Here is a 14,827-nt window from a genome sequence, read left to right on the forward strand (position 1 = left end):
ACTCTATTGATGCATTATTTTTGTATATGTTGCTATAACAAAAAAAAAATATTAACAAATTTAAATAATAATATTTTTTAAACCCATTTGGTTGTTCATTAATAACAACATCATATAATTAATTTTTGAGGTATAAAATAGTATTTTATTTGAAAAATACTAAAAAATTAAACAACAACTAGTATGTTATGTATATGTAACAATCCATATATATTGTTTGTTTAGAGAGAGAGAGAGAGAATTTGTTCTTTATATATATAGGAATCGCTCTTCTCTCTATGCAATTACCTATCCATGCCTTACTAGTATAGTGTGTGTGTATATATATATATATTATATGTATGTATGTATGTATGTATGTCGGCTTTAGCTAGTGATCTAACAGTGCCGATTAGAAGGATCTCTTTCAATGGATAAAAGTTACTTTAGGGATAACAGATTAATCTTCCTCAAGCATTGACATTGACGAAAAGATTTAGCACCTCAATATTGGCTCTTCGACATCTAAGGCTGTAGTATGTTTCAAAGATTGGGCTGTTCATCCATTAAAGCGGTACATGAGCTAGATTCAGCATGTTGTGCGATAGTTCGATCTATATCCGATGCAAGCATTAGAATATTAAGAGAATTTTTTTCTAGTACAAGAGAATAGAGAAGGACATACCTCTGATGTACTAGTTACCGTGCCTATGATAAATGTTGGATAGCCAAGTGTGGAATGAATAACTGCTCTCTAAGTAGTAACATACCGTTATTCTAGCAATAAGACTATTATTCGATAGAAATTCTCTATTTCAGAGATTTTTTATTTCTAATTACATTATTGTGATGCATAAAATACAAATATTGGGAAGAACAAAAAAGAAAAAAAAATCCTATTGTTGATCTATTTGTAATACATGAATAAGAAAAATATGGATCAAGGCCTTTAGATTTATTTACTTCATGGAAAAGAGGGCTATATATATACACACACACATCAATCTTATAATGATGCCGATTGTTGCTTAAATTTTCGATATTCTTTAAACAAATATTAATTTATATCTTAAAATTTATAATATTATCATTGGTGAGACATAGTTGGAGCACATGGTTATTGAGTTCATTAGATAGCTTAATGCTATTATTTGACATACTGATCAGCAAAGATTGATGGAAGGTAATTGTTCTACCCTAAAATTTTGGAAGGTTACCTGGACAGAACTAAGAAGGAAAATCCAATTAATGGATACATGGTCCAGAAAAGAGCCTTCAAAAGTATAGGAAAAAAGTGGTGAAGAATCTCAATAAAAAGCAATAAGAGGTCATATCTTCCAGACGGACCAGACTAAACATTAGAGTCCATGCAAGTGACTATCGGCCGCTTTATTGTAGTTTATGTGAACACTGAAAACAAAAATGGTGGGGAAAAGAAAAGTCAAGGTTTAACTGAGATATCAAGTACGGTTGCACAAGTTATTGTTATTAGGGGGAAAAGAAAAGGTAAAAAGAACTGCCTTAAGATCAAGATGTAATGTTTCAAAAATTTATCAAAGTGAATAAATATTTGATCCTCAAAACTATAAGAGGGCCAGTATTAGAAACTAGATTTTGGTAAAGGATCATATATAAGCCTATTGCTGACCTTGTTAAAAATTAGTATCACAGGACCTACGCATACACAAGCATCATGTAATATCTTTACTCACCTTATAGATTAATTAATATTTAATGGGACAATGGGACAAATGCAAAACTTAGGAAACCTAAGAAATATAAAATCCGATGAAACCACGTTGCGAAGATCAAATCTTTTCTTTTTTCCTTTGATAAATTAGAGCATAGAAATTTAATATGAAAACAAGCAAAAACAAAAAATCAAAAAGCTCAAGTATCTTTCAAATAGACAAGTATCACTTCTCAAATGGAGAATCGTAAGTTAAAGAATTAAAGATTTACATTAAATGCTCCGCCAAAGACAAAAGAGAGAAGAACAAAAAGGTGTATCGTCGATGGACCTTGCATGCTATTTCTCCATGTGCACCATATCCACATACCTGGACCGTAAAATCTATGGCATCGTCTTCCTATAAAAAATATAAAGATAAAAAAAGCTATTGCATTATCTGCTCACCACCCCGTATGGATCACCTTAGAGTGAGTTCGACTCTCCATTCTATGCAGTCCAAAGAATTTTATGGCAGCTTTCCATCAACCAGAGCAGAAGCCCCTTGGGTGCTTAGATTCTGCTGTTGAAGATGCAATGGTTTAAACATGTGAAAACCTTGGTTTGATTATCTTAATGAACATAAAAGGCTGCAGGTTGATTTGGACCATTGTTGTGAGATTATTAAGCGCTATAGCTGCTACAAACCGCTACAATCAGCTCTACTTAAGGGCAAATCCAGGTGCAAATCGCTGGTCCTTTTTATATATGTACTGTCTTCATTCTCTTTTGGACCAACTTATTCTCTATAGGGAAAAAAAATATTACTAGTAATTAGTTCTTTCTTGTTTGTTGTCATTGACCTTTTAATTGAATTTCTTCTGGAAATAAAATCATAGTCGCTACGGTAATTGTTATTAGCTGTTGTAGCTAGAAATCCATGGTGGTAAATCAGAACTTCAGTGAAAAAGATAAATAATTGTCGCTGTAGGTCCGAGGTTACCGCCCTGCGTAAACGTACCAGGCGAGCATCGGACCCCAACACTAAAATTGAAAAAAGAATAGAAACGACGGTGGCAGGGACCACAGGGACCACGAGACATGACATGACATACTACCCCACATATACGCTGTCACTTATTCGCGGAATCGGGCATGGTCCATCATCACATGGGACACGTAAATAGATTGGACATGGCAGAAGGATGAGCTCCTTTAAAATGAATGGTGCGGAATGCTGCACCGTGAACCACGTGAGCAATTTTTTTAAAAAAAATTTACATATTCCTTCTTCTTCTTCTCCTCCTCCCCCTTCTTCTTCTTCTTCTTCTTTTTCTTTTTTTTTTTTTTTTTTTTCAGCCAAAACTTTGATGGATTTGGCTACAATATTTTACGCCAGCCAGGCCAAAGAACCTATCCTTGGATAGCTTAGCGATTGAAATGAGCTGGATCAATCTTAACTTCGGGCCATGTTCCATCTACATGGACTTGGCAGTTTTGGATCATATCTTCCGCTCGGAAGAATGATTCAATTTTTTTTTCATGATATGCACTATCGGATTGCATAATAATTATTATAAAATCTATATAAATCTATAAAAAATCTATATCAATGATTGATATCGTAAAGAAAGATCAACTGTCCTTTCATGTGAAAGATACAATCCGAAAATGACTTAGACAGCCAACCCTCGAGTTTGTGGTTGGATAATAATCAGTTCCAAGTAAGTTATCCAATAAATGCAAGGGTTCTGGGACGTCGATCTCAATTTGATGCACTGAACTACTTTTATAATTAGGTTAGGTTGCCAACTGGTCATGACCAATGCTGCGAAATCCATGATTGAAGCCATATATAGGAGCAACATATCAAGAGTGGGGACTTGATAATGTAATATATCCTTCAGACGGGCACTCGTGGGAAGCTGCAGTCCATCCAACCATCCTCTACTTATCAACCCATAGGTACGCAACAAAGGTGACAGGACAACATCAATAATGGGCTTCGTTTTCCTAATTTTCTACTAACCAGGGAGTGCTACACTCCAGCGGTCGCGCTCAATTGGAAGGAAGCCGACGAGGGTACCTCACATCGTGACGGCGAGTTGTTACAACATCTAGTGTACACCTATTTCTGCCAACGTGATGGGCGATATGTGGCGATCACTTTGTACTTGATCTGGACTCCCTCGACCGCATCTCCAGCCCTATGTCTCAACTACGTACGTCGATCCCGAACTTTGCTCGATTCCACTCCTCTTGGTTTCTTGGCAATGGGGAGAATGTAATTACCTCACAAGCGATAAATATTGTCTTGAGCCCATCTGGCGTGTGCAGGAATCGTTAGATGGAACAGTGAAATAAATCCATTTAATAATTCCATTTTAGGATGAAATAAAGCTATGTAATAATTTATGTCACACGAACATATGCATGCGGTTGACCGCGATTCGGTTCCACCACTGCGGTCCATTTAATAAATCCATTCTAGGATGAAAATAAACTGATCGTTATCCAATATTTTTGGATAGATCTTTTTGATGGACCTAAATATTATTTCCAAACATTCAAGGTGTTCACAAGATCACGACAAGGACTGAATAGCATAGTCCGCTCTTCATTCATATCTCATATCAACTCCCATAAAATTTACAATTATATATGACGAGTGGGGTAACCCATTTTAACACCGTCCCCATGATTTCCAAAGCCGTGCATGTTTTCTTTTTGAAGATCCAAAGAACCTATCAACTGTCAATACAAAGATCTATCAGTTTACTAATAATGTTTGAGCCGTATGGTTCAGGCATCAATTAATTGACCCTGATTCCAAAATTACTTGAACTTGATTATGCTTAGCTAGGTACTCATGCTTTATGGTATAGCATTTGAAAACTTTGGAACGTGTCTCATGCCATACTCATGTTTTTTTTTTTTTTGGAAAAATGTCATACTCGTGTTTTAAAAGGTGAATTTATTTCATACTTGTCCTACTGCGGAGCAGGACCACTACTACCTCTCTCAAAAAGCCTTAATAAGGGAGACAATTATAAATGGACCTTTCAAGCTTCAAACTGCTGAATACTGTGGCACGCGATTTATTAAAGTGCTAGAAAGTTATTGGAAATTTATCTTGGATTCATTGTCGGCTGGTACATATTTGCCGACAAAACTTTTCGTGAGGCACATGGATAACACGAAAGCATCCCAACCTCGTAATTACAGAAATGAATAGTCGCAATCTACAGACTTCAATGTATTTGAACCATTGGCTGCTCATTGAATACTCTTGAGAATCTTTTCTTATACTTTTTTTTTATTTTATTACTACTATCATTATTATTATTATTATTATTTGAGGCTGCAAGCCCAGATCACACGAACTGGTATTGGAGTCCAGATCCTCTCAGGTTCCAAAGTAGAGTTGGGAGTCGAGTTCGAGAAACATGGCTGTCCTGTTTTTGCGCAAGACAATGGCTCATATAACATACAAACAATGTTGCGTGACTGCTGTCACAGCACAGTGGTCGGCGAACTGGATTTTTTTTTTTTTTTTTTTTTTGATAGATTAGATTTATTATACCAATCCACCGTAAGTCCGTCCACGAAGATTATTAAGATTTGATAAATCATATATTACATGCATCTAACGCTAATGCATTTTAAATGCTTGTAATCAGCATGTATCAAAATTATATACATTTTTGTGCCAAGGCCAAAGATGTTAGCGTGTCGAGATTGTGTACAGTAGGTAATTTTTTTTGTGCACCATGGGCGGTGCAGAAAATCTAACATAATGTGCATCATTTTGTCCGATTGATCCATATAATCATTATTTTCCAACGCACATTTAAGTCTGTAGATTAATTTGTTCGTTGAAAAATTTTGTATGATGAAAATACTCCTATTTTTTTTATAAAATTATGACATTCTATGTCCATATTATGACATCCTGCATCCACAAAGTCATAATTTTTATCCATAAAATGTTATAATATAATACAGGATATTATAATATACACAGGATATCATAATATACACAGGATGTCATAATTTTTCTCAAAAAATGGAGGTATTTTTGTCATTCAAAATTTTCAAATAAAAAAATCGATCTACAGACATTAAATACACGTTGAAAAGTAGTTGAATAAAAATACTCTTTTTATATTATGATATCCTGCACCATATTATGACATCCTGCGCTATAATACACCACAGAATATCATAATTTTTTTTAAAGGATAGAGATATCTTCGTCATACAAAATTTTTAAACAAAAAAGACGATCTGCAGACATTAAATATGCGTTGAAAAGCGATGATTATGTGGATCAATTGGATAAGATGGTATGCTCCATATTGAATTTTTTACACTATCCACGATGCACAAAGAATTTCTCATGCGCAATATGTCTATAGTAGACCTCCACATCAGCCCATATGCTTTCCCTCATATGATATCAAAGGACCAGTAGAAAGCCCATTATAAACATTCAAATACAACAAACATGCCTAATACTACTTCATGTTTGCTATATCTTTGATAGATATTTCACCATTTAGGGTTGGAATGCCTTTAAGGCGATTAAAGATAACATTCTAGGATGGTAAAATCATGTCATACTCATCATCTCGGAGGGTTTCTTCGCAGAAAATCTTGCAGGAACAACTCAACATGGGCACATAAACTTGCTTTTATTATCATGTCCACATCCATGCATCTCACTTTAAATAGCAGATGCCACCATGCGAGGAGAAGGAAAATATACGCTGGTGGTGATAGGAAAGCTCGGGCATGTTTGGAATTGTTTGAGAATTTTTCTTTTTCTGCTCTGTCATTTCATGCCTGTGTGATAACTATAATAATGAGGCTAGAGATACCAAGACTATTTTGTTGTGGATTATGAGTAGACAACATCTCTCTCTTTATTTCAATTGCCAAAAGAAAACTCTGTGATATATAGATTTTGCATAAAAAGTCTATTCAATTATTGATTTTGGAAAAAAAAAAAAAGATTGATTTTCTTTTTTTGGACCAAATAAACACATTTAGTGGTTCAACAATTTCAGAACTAAATTTAAATATACATGAGATGGATCATATTCTATTAAATAAACATACATTGGATATTTGTAATAAATATTTCAGTTTTTTGAAATTTGTATATCATATCCGTCCGTCACTTAGATGGAGAGACAACGTCAAGATCATTTCTTAAATATGCAGCGTTCTCCAAAAAAAAAAAAAACTTTTTTTAATAAAATAACAACTATGTAAATTTTGCGCTAAAATTTACATATGATACAAACTTACGTTCAAAAAGAAACACATGCCTAACTGTGCTGCCTTCCACTTTTCTTTTGATCGTATCCTATCACAGAAATATTAGATTGGATCGGGTTGGGTTGGGTTGGGCTTGTTCGCCCTCCCATTTTCACTAGCGCGACATCAGACGTATCTAATTTGGTGAGCCCATGGGCCGTGTCATAAGGAGTTTAGAGTCGGCGGGGCAAGAAATGGGACGATCCAATCAAAGTGACGATCCATCAGGACGTAGAACCGCCTTATCAGCCGTCCGATCTCCGTCCTTAGGCGGCGGGGGAGCATTTCTTCCTATTTTTCGTCTATTTCTATTATTCGCTTGAGGTCCGAAAAGCTCCTCTTGAAGTGCTCCCACCGCTCCCAAGAGAGGCCGAGCGTTCCCCACCGCGCAAGAGGAAAAGGGTTGGTGATTGTTTCTTTCTTCTCTTCATAATTTTTTTATTAGTTTATTACTTTATTTATCTTCTTTTAATTATTCACTTTGTTGTTCTTGTGATTTTGGGTTGTGGAATTGGTACAGGATATTCTTGCTTTTCGTTCTTGTTCTTCTCGTTTAGATCGCTTGTTTAACCTTTATATGTTTCTTGATCCTTTAAATGGAATACGAATGCTTTTATTTCTAGTTTGTGCTTTCTGAAATCGACATTGATATGCTTTTTCTAATCTAGAATTGCGCTCTTGTTGTCTGGAGTCGTTTCTTTCCTTCCATCTCTTTCTTGTTTCCTCGTATTCTGTTTATTGAAATCTTTTTAATATTAAATGTCGTTTTTGTTCTCTTTTTCATATTGATCGTAAGATTGTTTGTTTATGGCTCGATGTGGATTTCTAGGGTTTTTTTTTTTTTCCCTGAACGATTTCTCTTCGTACGACTGCTATGAGTTGTCTTTCTTGAATAGGGGTTCAAATAAGAAAGTGAGGGATCTGCTTTTATCTTCAAGAAGTTATTCAGCTCAATACACTTGATGTGCCGTGTGCGAGAGAGACTCTTGAATGCAAATTTTTAGTAATGTAACTTGTTTCCAGTTAAAGATTGTTGATAGTATTTTCTGGAATTATATGCACTACAGATGGTAATGCTGTAGAATTCAATTGGGCAGGGGTCGACAATATATATGAGTCCTTAACACCTGATGCTGTAGAATTCCGTGTGGGAAGGGGTCAACAATACATATGAGTCCTTAACACCTCCCTCACGTGTGGCCCGGACCATGCAAAGGTATAGATGAATCGAGGACTCAAGATGATGTAGAACAAGTTTCCATAAATTTTCTTGAACAGTGGGATCGTCAGCTGTCTAAGCAAAAGTCAGGCATGGCCTAATTTAGTGATCATAGCTAAGGCACATTTTCTTGCACTTTCCTGGCTTAGCAAGTTTCTTACTCTAGAGGGAGAATATCTCTATAGCAAGTTTCTCATTCTAGAGGGAGGATATCTCTATAGCAAGTTCTCACTGTAGATGGAGAATATCCCTATAAACACTTTTTGTAACTACTCAATTGAGACATTCAGCATTATAAAACTTTTCAGAGATTTTTCTCCAATTTTACAGATTTGTCTAAGCCTTTCTAGCCCATCACGGGGCATTACAAGATAAGAACGAATCAAGAATGACTCGACCAAAAAAGAGTCAAGGGAAGAAAAAACTTGGGAAAATAGGTAAAATTGGCCTGAATAGGATTTCAATTCATGACCTTTGGTGCTGATACCATATTATATTACCACTAGACCTCAAAGGATTAAGCTTCTAGGAAAGGGGTTAAAGATACATGTATCGGGTTTGTCCTTGAAAAAGATAGACCATGTAGAGGAAATCATAACTTTCCAACGTACCTAGTTTGTTGAAGCAACTAGAGTGTGACATCTTCACCTTTGGAGAAGATGCACCATTCAAATTCTTGATTGTTTTTATGAAAGAGACTGTGTATGTTTCAAAAGGAATTTCGCTGTTTAGTTCCAAAGGGTAAGTGCACTCTGTATTATTTTTAGCTATTGTTTTGAACTTTTGGCTGTTGAAGGTAATTTTAGCCTAGGGAAAGTATTATCCGTTTGTATGAGCTTTGACCATGTGAAAATTAAGGTTGGTCTAACTACCCACGAAGTGGCCTTCTAAGTTTCAAGTGAACCCTTCTTCTTCTCATGGTTACCTTGGCCAGCGATTTCATGACATTTTGTGTGGTGTTCTGGTGTCAGGTTGAGGTACAGTCGCAAAGTGCTCTTTGAGTTTGATGGAATTAATAAAATTTAGCCATGTTATCTCTAAACACCCCTTACCTACAAACCGTAAGATCCTAAGTTAATACCATTGGATTGTATAATTGTTAATTTTTGAGTGCTTGGTACATGTAAAAGGATACTTGTGTGATTGAATTTTAGACTTCAAAACCATAAGATGAGAAAAAAAGTTCACTTTCTTCAACTTTTACTCTTTTGTTTCTTTTTTCTTGAGGAAGTTCTTTTTTGTGTTGTTTTTTTTCTTTCTTGTCCTGCAATGATTTAATTTTTGCATTTAATAATGGCTTATGTTTAATCATACAAGTCGTTTTGCTTTTCTTTTCTTTTATTTTATTTTTCCTTTTTTGTCTTCTTTCTTGATTAGTTTCTGCACTAAAGAAAAGCATGGAGCTCTCAAAAGTTAGAGACTTGTTAGATCAACATACTCCAACTATGGTCACAGTCAAGGGAGCAACAATGGGTTTAGCTGCAGGGACTGTAACAGGTGCAATTGTGGCTACACTGTTTGAACGTGATGTGCCCCCTGTGAAGCAAAATGTGACACATCCAGAGCTTATGAGAACCCTCAAGGTATGCGGTAACTATGGACTTACTTTTGCTGCCCTTGGAGGTATATATGCTGGTGTGGAACAACTGTTGGAAAAGCAGAGAAAGAAGAAGGACTTCATTAATGGCGCTGTGGGTGCTTTTGTTGCTGGAGCTTCTGTTTTGGGTTTGAAAGGTTTGTTTTTTTTTTCTTGGGTTTTTTTATCGGACTACATTTATGAAGTTAAGTTTTTCTGCATTTTGAACCATTATGCAAATTTAATTCAATGAGATGAAATGCAATTCATACAAAATGATCACCAACAATGTTTATAATCCATTGGAATCGGTACCGGAATCTGTGCTGGCCGACCGACGGTACAAGTCGGTATGGGCCTGTACTGAACTTAGACCGGCATGAATCGACATGGAAGCAAAGAAAGAAATCATGGAGGAAAAAAAGAGAGAAAGAGGGGAGGCGGAGGGAGAAGGGGGAGGGAGGGAGAGGGTGGCCAGAGGAGATACCAGCAATGGCTACAGGTGGGCTGCGGGTGTGCTCAGAGTGCCACCAAGGCATCCCCTTTCTTCACCAAATCGCGGTCGAGAGAGATAGAGAGGAGGGAGGGAAAGAAAAGGAGTGAGGGGAAGCCGGCGAAGAGGACATCGGAGGGTGTTTAGCTAGCTGTTGTGGCTGTCATACAGCGAGCCCACGACTCTATGGGTGTGAAACAAGGGCGATCGTTCTTGTTTCATGGGATTTTTTTAAAAAATTCGACCACAGTAAAGTCGGCACATCTATTGCCGGCCTCACTAGTTCCCAATTTTTTTTAAAAAAATTGAAATAGTGAAGTTGGTAATAAGTTGGCTTAACTATTCATCATTATTTTTTTAAAAAAAGTGATGAACAAGGATGGTCGTCCCTGTTCCACTGCTGCAGTTCTGGCTTCACTTTTTTCGCTGTCCAGTGGACATGACAGCCACCTAGCACCCTTCGGTGCCCTCCGATGGCCTCTCAAATTGCTGCGCCTTTCTCCAGTACCTTTGCTCCCCCCTCTCTCTATCTCTCTCGATTAAACGTCCTATCGGACGACAAGGAGCACCCTCTGACGGCCTTGGCAGGCCACCGCCAACCCTTCAGCGACGGTGTCCCCTCTTTACCTCCCCACCTCCCTCTCTCTCTCTTCATCTCTTTCTGTCTCCCTTGTCCGGTGTTTCAATTTGGAAGCTCAAACCGTCCCTATTTGCGGCTAGTACAGCTCGGAAAGCCCCGATTTGTCCGATTCGAGATGGTTCGATGAACCATGGTTTATACGGTAGTGTTCTATTTCAAAGCTTCCTCGTTTCATAGAAATTCTCATGTTTATATTGACACTTACACAAATCCCTTTCTCTCCATCTTTTTTTTTTTCATAGGTAGAACTCTTGTCCTCCATCTTTGAACGCTCTAAAAGTCCTTTCCTCTCCATCGATATTTGCAAGCTATGATTAAAAAAAAAAGAGAAAATTTGCAGAAAGATGATTATTAGAATTATTTATTGTTGACATACAGTAAGAAACCTTTATGTCGTATGACTGATTGGTTGGTCCTAGTACTAAAGTAACATCTGGAATCCGGAGGTTTTTGTTACTGTGCAGTCTCTCATTATTGTTGGCTATTTAAGTTCCATGGTTATGTATGCTTAAATTAGCCTGGACATGTCTTCAATTTTGACTCATTTTCTAGATTTTCATGAACATTGATGAATTATCAAGAAAACATAACCTTGTAGATATTCACTATTTTGCTATTAAAGGTGCAGAGAAAGAGGAATGCAGGCTTTAGACCCGAGAAGTATTTCACTTGAGATTCTTATGTATTATAGGAAATCATCATTAATTTCTTATGGGTCAGCTTGACTTTCTTAAAGGACTATAATCAAGGTTTTTGGAATTGGTACTAGGGCTTATACCGACCGGTAGTGGGTTTGGTATGGTATCGGTATGCATCATACCAGACTAGAGGGAGGGAGGTGGAGAGGGGGATAAAGGGAGGAGGAGAGGGAGAGCGAGGAGGGAGGGAGAGAGAAGGGGGCATATGGAAAGGGAGGGAGGGAGGGACATAGATAGAGAGAGAGAGAGAGAGAGAGAGAAGGGGGGGCTTATGAAGAGGGGGACAGGGAGAGAGAGAGAGGGGGGTGGGGGGAGCTGTGGCAACCAAAACCTTATCCCTAACTTTTGACTGGGGCTGGAGATGTCAGTGAGGACCCCCATGGTATCAATTGAGGATGTTGGCATCATCTTTAGTATCGTATAGATCCAGGGCAACAGGGTCGTATTTGATGCCGTTCATGGGAGACGATGTTAGTTGGCATCAAAGAGTGGGGGGGGGGCGGGAAGCGAACTATCCAATTTTGCATTGGTCCAGTTTGATGTAAGCCAGGTTCAAGTTGGCTAGGCAAAAACTACTTATAGTATTACTAGCGGACATCGTTTTCTGGATGAAAATTTGAAAGTCGAGCTTTTGAACACTTCGACCTTTACCTACGAGCACTATTTTTCTGTATTTTGTCTGAATACAAATTCAAGATTTTGTAAATTTGAATTGTTTGTTTTATAAATCAAATGGTTTATTGAAGAAAGCCTTTTCATGATTTACACTTCAGTGTTCAACATGCTTTCCCTTTTTTTTTTTTTTTTAATTATTCTGTAGTTGATGGTGTGAGGTTCAAATTGTGTTGGTACTAATATGTGCTTTGGTATATTTAGTTATTTAGTCATCTGTAATATCTATTTTTTCAGGAAAGTATTATCAGTTTACCAAAATGTTGTGATTAGCGATGCTAGATGGTTAAACCTGCATGCTAAAAAGAAAAGTGATTGTTATCAGACAAACTAATTTGAAAAATAAACTTGTTGGTATTATGGCCTATGCAAGTTGAAATATCTGAAAATTTGGAGGATATAATAATGTACATATCATCAATATTTTGCCTGTTCTATTAGCTTGCTGGTTATATTGAAGAACAAGATCTTATATTTAAAAAAATCTACTGCTATATATGTGTTGATTCTTTCATTGGGAGAGAAAAGTGGGACTCTATGCATATCCTTTGTGTTTAAATATAAGAATAGCAGCAGATAGGTCCACTGAATAAATAAGTTTGATAATATTGTACCACTCAAAAAAAGTTTGAAGACAACGACGAACAGTTAGGAGTTTACTTTTCTGCTTTGGAAGTTGGAACTTACAGTAGATGCTGCTCAACTTTTGTCCCTCTTTGTCAAGCTTGTACTTCTATTTTAATCTAAACATTGGAGTAAAAAGTTAGCTGATGTGAGATTTCTCTCTCTTAAGTCTTAACCTCATTCTGCCCATTCTCTCTATTTAAATTCTTTTAGCGAAATAAGATCTACGACCATATCTCACGTTCATTGCTCAGTATCTTATATATTTATCATCAGGTAATACTTTTTGATTTACAGGGAGGAGCATTTCATCTGGTCTTTTTTGTGGAGCTGCTTTAGCTTTCACTTCTGCAGGGCTGGAACATTGCTTGTCAGATGACCAGACTCATGACCAGTGAAAAGTACTTACCTTACACAGCCGAGAAAAGGCCTTCTGTTAACCGATTACCTGTACAAAGAATCGCTAGTAGTATTCCTGTCATGGAGTTGTGGAAATTTTGGGTGCCACTGTTTGTTTCTTCTTTTTCCGTCCCATTTGGGAAGACTGTTACTGATTTTGCAGCCCTCGGTGCAAGTTTTTTTTTTCTTTTTTCTTTTTTCTTCATTGTAATGATTGGTGAATGTATCATGTCAAGAATGTATTCGCAGGATAGTCAGGTGGCAAAAGTATACTATTTTTTTTTTTTTTTTTTGTTGGTAAAAAATCTAACAAGTTCATAATAGCTTAATTGCTTGTATGCGATGAGGCAGCTCAAATTTTTTGGGCAAAACTGGTACTTTATTCAATTTATTTGGCCATGATCCAACATTCCTGCTGTCTCAAAGTTCATAAATTCCCGCTGTCAGGATACCGTCGTCGCAGGTTGGCTCCTACTCGATAAGAGGGATTCATGCCTTAGGTCCTATTCCATCATATGGGGTTTTGGCTCTAGCACCATCTGTGCGTGCTTATGGTCCAAAAGTTTAAGCCACTAGGCAAAGGACTGGCTTAGGCTTATATATTTATTCGGCACCTTTTACTGGCCAATGGGGTACTGTGACACTTGCCCCTAACAACTTTGCCTATTACCACACCATCGACCTTCATAGCACCGCCACCTTCCTTTACCTTTTCTGCCAGGTTCATGCCGGAGGCATCGAGTTTGAGTGCAACGCTTGCCACCTATCAGCAATTTCCTTGTTTCTCTACTCAAAATGCTCTTTCAGCAGGCCTACTAGTTGTTCGATGAAATGCTTGAAAGAAATCTCGGTATATGGAGCATCATTCTAAATTCTAATCGCCTTTTTCAACCATGGCTACAACGCCTTCAACCACTTCCACAAATGAACCCACCAACTTCCAGCCAGCTTCACCTTTATTTGCCCCCTCACTCTGCTTCCACCGATGAAATCTTATTTATATCAATGGCCATCATGCATATGCCACTAAGGCATTTGATCTTCTACCATTTTCTGAAATAATATTTTTAGATTTATAATTAAATACGATTGTGAGATACATAATTAATATTAATATCATTTATTTTGATGTACATTTATTTTTATTATAATCATATATTTTGATTGAAACAAAGTGTAAGGTGGTGCTAAGCTGACCACCCTGCTAAAAGGATGACCGCACTTCCTTCCTTAATGATCCAAACAAAAAAGGTTTATGCGCCTACAAACTACAACTGCATGAATCCAAGCAACTGTAAGTCTAGCAACATGCTACTATAATAGCTATAACTGTACTAACATGCATCTTCTATTCCGACATATTTCTAATTGCACGGAATCAACATATTTTTAATTGCTGACCTTTTTTTTCGTTCAACATAATTCTGCATTGCGTTATGCATTCCATTGTCTTCCCAGGCTCTAGTTTGATCCCGTGTCCGGTCATCCGCAGCTACTAACAGCTTAAGGACTTGGTTGATGGGAAGTGGTGGAGGG

The 14,827-nt window shown here is 37.1% G+C and overlaps 1 protein-coding gene across 1 annotated transcript; it reads left to right on the plus strand.

Annotated features, from left to right (window-relative positions):
* Positions 1 to 7,235: 7,235 nt before the first annotated feature.
* LOC105039461 (outer envelope pore protein 16-3, chloroplastic/mitochondrial) lies at positions 7,236 to 13,544 on the plus strand. Its single transcript, XM_010915614.3, has 3 exons — positions 7,236 to 7,372; positions 9,567 to 9,923; positions 13,190 to 13,544. Exons 2-3 carry the CDS (start codon positions 9,587 to 9,589, stop codon positions 13,288 to 13,290), a joined length of 438 nt encoding a protein of 145 aa, XP_010913916.1. The 5' UTR covers positions 7,236 to 7,372; positions 9,567 to 9,586; the 3' UTR covers positions 13,291 to 13,544.
* The last annotated feature ends 1,283 nt before the right edge of the window (positions 13,545 to 14,827 follow it).

Source organism: Elaeis guineensis, chromosome 1 (genome assembly GCF_000442705.2).
Source record: "Elaeis guineensis isolate ETL-2024a chromosome 1, EG11, whole genome shotgun sequence".
NCBI lineage: Eukaryota > Viridiplantae > Streptophyta > Magnoliopsida > Arecales > Arecaceae > Elaeis > Elaeis guineensis.